The sequence below is a fragment of the Vicugna pacos genome, chromosome 11 (genome assembly GCF_048564905.1).
Source record: "Vicugna pacos chromosome 11, VicPac4, whole genome shotgun sequence".
Classification (NCBI taxonomy): domain Eukaryota; kingdom Metazoa; phylum Chordata; class Mammalia; order Artiodactyla; family Camelidae; genus Vicugna; species Vicugna pacos.
This window is the reverse complement of record NC_132997.1, coordinates 10,227,445-10,235,554: the sequence shown is the minus strand read 5'-3', so window position 1 is coordinate 10,235,554 and position 8,110 is coordinate 10,227,445. Positions and strand designations below refer to the sequence as shown.

Below are 8,110 nucleotides of genomic sequence, written 5' to 3'. Positions count from 1 at the left end.
CTTCATTCTGACCCTGATGCCCCTTCAGGATACACAGGATTTTAGCAGAGCTCCCCAGGGGAAAGCAGAATCACTGCTCAAGGGACAGGAGACAGTGTGGACCCACCTTGGCTGTGCTGAGCAGGAGACCTTCCCTTTCAGTGACTCCCACTGAGACCTACTGCCACCTTCAATTGTCCCCTAGGGACTCAGGGACAATCCCACAGTCCTGTGAGCAGACCACTTGCACACAATGATCTACATCACATACGCAAAAGACAATATATTTTAAAATATCTCTACAACATTACACTGATGATCAAAGTGTATCAATTAAATAGATATTTACAGATGGTTGGAGGGAATGAGGAAGGGACAGAGGTGGACACAAATGGGGGTTGGACACAGAATTATACATTTCTATCTGTCACATGGGACAACTTGCACTCAGTGGCTCAACTATATTTGTGAATTGTAGTGTATTTACATTAGATCTGAAATGAGATTAAAGAAGAAAAGCAAATCTATATACCTTAAAGAAATCCTAGGTTTATAAAACACATTCTGATGAAGGCTAAATTGGAAAGGACCACTTTTGAATGGAGCAGAGTGTTTGTCATAAACAGTTATACACCTCCCTCTGGTGGCTATGAGGAATGGCATGGGTGCTGCTGGCTCCATGGGATGTCAGACAAACAGGTAACATTCACACACACACAACATGAACCTTTTTTTTTTTTCCCAATCAACACAGCTTTTATTGTATCCTTAAGATATTACAACTGAATCTGAAGAGTCATCTGGCATCTTGCTCTTTCTGTACCCAGACAAATTAGATATTATTCATCAGCCTGCTGAACTGTTCTTTTTTCAGAAACATAGATACCATCCAAAATTTTTCTGATACACTTGTTTTTAACTGTCGTGGCTTGCTGAATCAAAGCAGCTGAATTTGATACCAGTTCAATGTTGTTTCCCTCAAGGACTAACTCATCTTTCTGAGCATGAGATATTGAACAAGCAACACCTGGCCTCATCTGAACCCTGCAAATGCATTTTTCACCCAAGAAATTTCAACTTTCAACAAGCAAACCATTCTCCTGAATAACGACATTGATGGGGAAGTGAGCATGCACAGACCTCATCTTGTAATGGAAGCCCAGTGTAACACCCTTGATCATGTTCTGTACATGACTACAGATAGTGCGAACAGTAGCCAGTTCTTTTCTATTTCCCCACGACTTGTCAACCCGGAGCCTCTTCTTTTTCTTTCCAAGGAGACTGAGTTCTACATTGATGTGATTGAAGTCCCTCTGCAGGGTGCCTCCTTGGCCCTTCACAATTACTGTGAGTCCCTTCAGAGTGATGTCGACATTTTCTGGAATGTTGATAGTCTGATTGCTGTGAATGGTCTTCATTCTCGCAGTACATGTGGCAGAGAGAGCATCTCAACATCAGTCTTGCAGTTAGGAGAAACCAAATTCCATAAAATTGAAGTCTTGAGTGTGCCTTCTACTTGAAGTCCTTGTCTTTATCATGACATGACACAGCATTTCCCAAAGGCAAGGTGTCAGGGAGTGTTGATGAAGCCCCTGAGCTGTGTTGTGGGTCCACAGCAGACAAGGGAAAGGAGGTTGATGTGTCACAGGACCTGCAGGGAGAGAGTGGGAACATGCTGGGGTCACTTGTGCACATCCCAGCCCTTTGTATCTGGTGCAGAGAAGTGAGTCTATCCAAACAAAGACATGTAGGGCACTTTGCTGTTTATATTAACAATAAAATGTAAAAACAGATTAGAAGTGTATCACACACCATATTTGTCTCATTTCATCTAAAATGATGCACAACTTGAAAAACTGAAATGACATATATTACTGGTCACTTTTGCACTTAACATGTGTAATTACCCTATCTATTGAAAACTTTAGAAAACATGAATTTCCAAGCTGCATAATGTTCCTTCTGATCCCTTGTCCATAAAGGACTTTCTTCCATTGCTCCAGCTACCAGTTTCCCCCACAACCATGTTCTGTTTTTCTCTGAAAGTGGAGCCCAATCCTGTCACCCCCAGGCAGCTTCTAAATCTAGGATCACTCCCTGAATGTACCAAGCATGATTCCTGTCCATATTCCTAGTATGGCAGGCACTTCCCAGAATGTCTTCTCTCCTTCTGTGGATTCAGAGCTTCTCCCAGACCAGGAAGCTCCTCAATCAGTTCTCAGCCTGCTCTCTGCTCACTGCTTGACATACAGTAAATAAACAATCATGATTTGAAAATAATTAATCTAAATAAATTATGAACTGTTTCTGATGTCATCTTAAAATTGGAATTAAATCCCAGAAAAGAATCAGGATTTCTTGAAGCAAAAGGACTGATTTGTCATTTGCAATGTTTGAAAACCAGGAATTCACAGCTTTTACCTGTAATTAACAGTATGAACCCTGGGGGTTGACGGGTTGAAGAAATTCTAAAAGCAAAACTACAGAACGTATAAGTGGGTAACTGGTAGGGGATTGGATGGCCCTTACAGCCTGACTACAGGTCCTGACAGCTTAGCCACAAGTCTTCCATGACTGGCAGACACTGGAGTATCTCCTTAGAGGTCTGACCAGGTGGGGCCCTTCTCAGAATCAGAAATCTGACAGGTGTTGTATGTGGTTTTCCAAGAATTTGGAAGTATGTGAGAGAACCCCAGGTCCATCATGAGCTACACAGCATCTCAAGCTTCCAAAACTTCCAAGTGGACAAAGGATGTCTGGGCTTCTGTACTGAAGGTGTTTTGTCAAGTTGAATTTGGTTTTGCCTTCACACCTGGGTGTGATCAATTCTGGCCACGTCCTACAAACCGACAGTGAGCCTGTGCTCCTAAGCATGAAGGTGGAGCCTCAGCCCAGGTGGCCCTTCCCCTGGGTCCTCTAATCTCTCCTTTTTCTGCTCCCAGTTGAATCAGGGGCTTCAGTCTTTCCCCCTCCAGGAAGAGCTCAGCATCTCCTCCCTGTGAGGACCTATGCTGTGTGCATGGGGGCATCCATCTTAAGGCAGAGAAGAGAGAGGTTGCTAACTGAGGCCTCATTCAGTTACCTCAGGCCATGGGACCCCCTGACTTTACTGTGATGGACATCATTGGCCCACTCATCCCCTCTTTGTGGTCTTAGGAGAAAGGCAGAGCTGCATCCCCTGCAGAAACTGAATACAAGGATGCCAGTCCTGGGGGATGGACAAGGGGTGGGGCAGTCCATCACTGCTTGGGGAGCCTGAGAGACTGCAGGGCCTGTAAGCACCTCCTAGGATGCCTGGCCTGAGGCTCAGACTTTCCTGCAGCTTCTCCATCACCTGATATCTTTTGGGAAGACTCTTTCTGCTCATCGGAGCTCAAGTGGGTGTCACTGTTGTAAATCAAATTTCCCCTGGGCGGACCATATCCAGGACCCTGCCTTAATGCAATGTCCTGCCTTATTTTTAATTTTTAAAAGTTTAAAATTTAAACCAAAAAACAATGATTATCATTCTATTCATCTGTTACTCAGCCAGACACAACAGGTCATAAGTAATATATTATCACTAATAAGAATAATCAGGAATTGTAAATTCACAAACACCTCAGGAGAGTGGGCTTCCTGGCACTGACGATGAGGGCAGGAAACAGAGCCTGACCGATACAGCACGTTGTTCTGCTCTGACTCTGGCGCTGTCGCAGGCAGGAGAGCTGGAGCTGGCTCTCCACCCAGAGGGGTTTCCCCAGCGGGTTTTGCAGCTGGTGCTGTCGCTCCAAGAAGGGAAACTCTCATCAATAGGACTGCTTTCCCACATGTCTCCCAAAGACAGGGGAGCCCTCACTGCTACTCAATGAACTCTCAGTCCATGATTCCACCCCCAGTAAGGCTTCCCAGAATGCAGTCCAGGGGATGAGGATTCTGAGCCTCCTAATTGCTCCTGGCCAGTTCCAGCCTCAGGAGGCTCTGCTCTGTGTGGTCCAGTGCCTTCCCCTCCTCACTCAACCCATCACCTACCCTGCATCCTACTCACCATCACTCTTTGCCTCTGGGAGTTCCACTTGCTCCAGCTGTGCCAGGAGGAGGTGGGCCTGCTGCTCCAGGTCTGAGCCAGGCATTCTCAGCTATACATAAGTGAGCACTGTCTTAAGGCATGGAAATTCTGGAGGCTGGTGGAAATCATCTGGGTACTGCAGCAGCCAGGTTCCCAGGGTGTAGGACATGGCCCTGGGGGTGGTCAGAAGGCACCAGAGTCAGAGGCCTGGCCTCTCCTTGGAGGCTGGGCTCCCAGGGTAGCACTGAAGGGACCTGGGCCTTTTTGCCTTTGGCTCCTGCCCATCCAGATGCTGGCACTGCTCCACGTCCCATCTTACCTGGCAGTCTGGGCAGAGGCAGCCTTGAACACACAGGAGAGGCTGCTGCTAGCCTTCTGAAGGGACAGCCCTTTGTCATTGGTGTGACCATCTCCACACCTCCTCAGGACACCTGTCACACTGCTCGGTCCCTCTCCTTGCCTATACCTACTGGATGTGTCCTCTCTGAGTATAGGAAAGCTGTCTGCTCTAAGCACTGCCCTCTCAGGGACACAGTAGCTGCTCTATGACTGTCTGACCCAGGAGGGAACATACAGGCTGTGTCTGCCACCCAGCCTTCCCACGGGCCCCCTCACAGCTCAGAATTTAGCTCCTGCACCTGCCTGCTGTCTAACCCTCCAGGGACCCTGCCTGAATCTCCTCCTGCCTCTGGCACTCACCTCCAATAGGATGCCACAGCTGTCCCCTGAGTCTCACTGGGTCCCCTGATCACCAGCTAAATCCTCACCATGGAGGCTCCACCAGATGGTAAGCAGGATGCCCTCCACCCCTTGTGTGCTGGGTCCCAGGAAGGAAGTAGAGGGCAGGGCAGGGATGGAGAGGGGATGGCTGTGGGTACTCTTAGGAGCTTACTCAGTCCTAAGACCTCCTGGATGTCCCTCACAGCACCACAGCCACATCCACAGCTCTGAGGGTCTCCTTTCCTCTTTCCAGGAGAAGCCCTAAGACTTCTGCTCTCAAGCCAGAATCAGAGGATGTGTTGGATCCAGTGTTCCTCTTAGCCCTCTCCATCCACACAGCCCACAGCTCCACACAGTCTTTGAGAAAGGGAGTCCCTCCCACTTCATTCGGAGAGACTCACAGTTTCAGCTGGTGCAGGGGTTTACTGTCCTCATCAGTATGGGGAAGGATGCATCCATATCTAGAGAAGACCAGGAAGGTGTCATATGGCCTGTCCTGAGAGCACTACCTGGATGTGATATCTAGTGTGACAGTGTGACTCCGAGGAGAATAGAAGCCCTGAAGGGCAGGGCTGTTGTCTGCTAGATGCATTAAATGATGGTTGTTCCTAGAAAAGCCCCTGTCCCTTGGGGCCCTTCCTACATATTTGAGGAATGAATGACTGAGCCCACCCAGCCTCATAGCACATATCTGAGTGGACCTGGGGCCCCACTTGTCCCTCCAAGGGATCGCTACTCTCACTCCCCTAGGATGGACAGCTAATGGCATCACAAATCCCCTTTGAAATGGGAAAACAGTTCCACTCGAGGCCAAAGTCCCAGTGACACAGGAGGCAGAGGCTTCCTCATGGGCAGGAGGATAATGACAAATTAGCACAACCACAGAATCTCCAGCTGACTTTTCCAGGGGCCAGGGCCCCAGAAAGCACTTTCCATGAAGGGCTCCTCTGTTCCTACCCTCCTAGAGCCTGATCCTCTCTTGACCCCAGTGTGCAAAGGGGTAAACTGAGGCTCAGAGAGGTAAAGTGACAATCCCACATGTCACTGCAGTTAGGTGTCCCAGTCACCAGTGTCCCATGAGAGTAAAGTGCTCACTGTTGGAACACAAGGTCTAGTACATGCTGGGCCATAGCAAAACCTCTATAGGTGCCCAGCAATGTTTTCAGGTAGGAGGGGTTGCTGCCCAGGATGGCAGTCACCAGGTTTGCCACTAGCTTCTTCAGCCTGTGTCGCTGAAGTCTCCACACCCTGTAGGTCTCATCCCTGCTCCCTGATTGTATATCTTCCTTCTGGGGAAGAAAGAGGGGAGACATGAGTCAGAGGAAGCACCAGGGACCCCCAGGGGTTGGGGCTGGAGCTCAGACTGAATCCTCAAGCCTCAGGGTCTTGTGCCTGAGGTGGAATACGGGAGCCCTGAGCAGATTCAAGGTTCTCAGCATCATCAGTACAAGGGGCGGTGATGATGATTAAATGCATTAGTGTCTCAGATCACTGTGTCAGCACCACAGTGACATCACATCCCTGCATGAACTACCTCATCCCTGTAACTGCTGTCACAGCATCCCATTGTAGAGATGAGAACACAGAGGCTGATCTTGGGGTGGGAGGGATCAGATTTGTCAGGGCAATGTGGACACATGGAGACAGAGAATAAACAGGACAATCTATAGAAGATGCAGAAACACCCTTGACTTAACATGAACTGAAATTCTGTCAAAGTGTCTTTCTGAGATTCTGACTTATATGTGGGCACTGACTTTGAATCTGGCCAAGGCAGGGCCTGCGCTGTGAGGGCAGATGGGGGAGATGGGGCATCAGATTCCTTTGCCAGCAGGTCTCAAAGAGGGAGCCCAGGGGAGGAGCAGGGCAGCTCTGGGACCTGGGGCTTCCTGGGTGTGACATCTCCTCCCTTTCACTCACCTTGAGACTATCCTGGGGTCTGTTGGTGTCATGGGGCACCTGCCCCTCTTGCAGGGAGATGGAGCAGGGGACTCCATGGACCAGATCCTGTCCCATGTCCTGTGTGTAGTCCTGCAAACACAGTGCCCAGCAGCCGGGCAGAAACCTCAGAGCCCTGTCTCGCTGTCTTCCTGGTCCTCAGATCCATAAGATATCTCCCCTCCAGTCACACACACTCAACTCTCTGCACAAACATCCATCAGGGACAAAAAAGCTTACAACTCGAGGGTGTTGGACTCCCATTGGCATGGATAAGAGGTCCCTCAGGATTCCTCTTCCCCCCTGCCAGCCCTGTCTTTGCGTGTTGTCATGACAGAACTATCAGGTTCAACAAGTTCTTGCCAGATGGGACAATTCCCCTCAGGTCCCCCTTCCCCCACATGGAGATGAGGGGAATTGGGCCTGCCCAGGGAGGGCTCCCAGAGGTGGCTGTTCCCAGATTGGCTTGTTCCAGGACACCTCATATTACTTTACATGACCTCTTCACAATGGACAATGGGCATCATGCTTGAGAGTTCCACCAACTCCTACAGCTACTGAACAATATCTCACTCCAGGGTCTCCTGATGGAGAAGCCCTGGGAGACTAGGAAATGGGAAGGGAACATGTTTCTCCATCAACTGTCTCCAACCAAGTGTGCTGGCTCTGGCACCATCACTAGAATGTGGGTGCCTGGTAACCAGGTTCCATTTCTGCCAGGGTCTATGGTCAAGGAAGTGATGTCACTTCCTGGGGTCCACTTCCTGGAACCCCCTCCTCAGACAACACCTCCACACACAGCCCTCTGGGCTGCTGCCTGCTCACACCCTTCTCCACATAAACCCACATCTTACACAGTTACAGCTGCCCCGCCCTCTCCATGGCTCCCAGGGAGGGTCTGCGTGCAGCTGTGAGGAAACAACCCAGCTTCCAGACTCCACTCCTTGTTCTTACCTGTTCACCATCCTGGATAAGTCCTGGTGTCTGTCCAGGCCTGTCTGTTTCCCCACCTGCATAATGGGAATGATTCTAGCAGTTTCTTCCAGGGATGTCCTCAGCATATGCAGAATAACAATGGAAAAATGAGGGAGTGGTGTCATATGTAGGAGATGCCTCCTATCCATTTTTTCTTTCTCTTACACCCTCCTCCATGTCTGTTTCTTTTCTGATCCCACCCAATCATCCTTATTCAATGTCATTGAGCATGGTGTCTATGTGTGTGTCTTTGTGTGGGTGGGTGTGTCTAAGCCAGTACTCACTCTCTGTGTGGCCAGCAGAAAACTGCTCCCACATGGGAGGGATGGGCCAGAGCATCCTGACATCTGAGGGTTTCTAATTTCCAAAGCAAACCCAATGAGGGGCTAGAGGCCCTTGCTCAGAGGTCAGAGAACATGACTCAAGGCTATGCAGGTAGCCGGGCTGGAA

At 49.4% G+C, this 8,110-nt stretch overlaps 1 protein-coding gene and 1 pseudogene across 9 annotated transcripts in view; both read right to left on the bottom strand.

Moving 5' to 3' along the window:
- Window positions 1–247: 247 nt before the first annotated feature.
- On the bottom strand, window positions 248–1,397 carry LOC140699624 (large ribosomal subunit protein uL6 pseudogene; annotated as a pseudogene).
- A 48-nt stretch (window positions 1,398–1,445) lies between these two features.
- The window catches only part of LOC102542306 (uncharacterized), a 96,057-nt gene continuing 89,392 nt past the window's right edge, over window positions 1,446–8,110 (bottom strand). For 2 of the 9 annotated variants that reach the window (XM_072972249.1, XM_072972250.1), the window contains exons 6-8: window positions 7,640–7,695; window positions 6,668–6,778; window positions 5,839–6,036 (exon numbers count right to left, since the gene is read on the bottom strand). In XM_072972249.1, the coding sequence (XP_072828350.1) occupies window positions 5,839–6,036; window positions 6,668–6,778; window positions 7,640–7,695 (365 nt within the window). Of the gene's footprint in view, window positions 1,631–4,062; window positions 4,201–5,104; window positions 5,209–5,838; window positions 6,037–6,667; window positions 6,779–7,639; window positions 7,739–8,110 lie in introns of those variants that run through there. The other 7 variants (XM_072972252.1, XM_072972255.1, XM_072972251.1 and 4 more) reach the window with 7 other exon arrangements.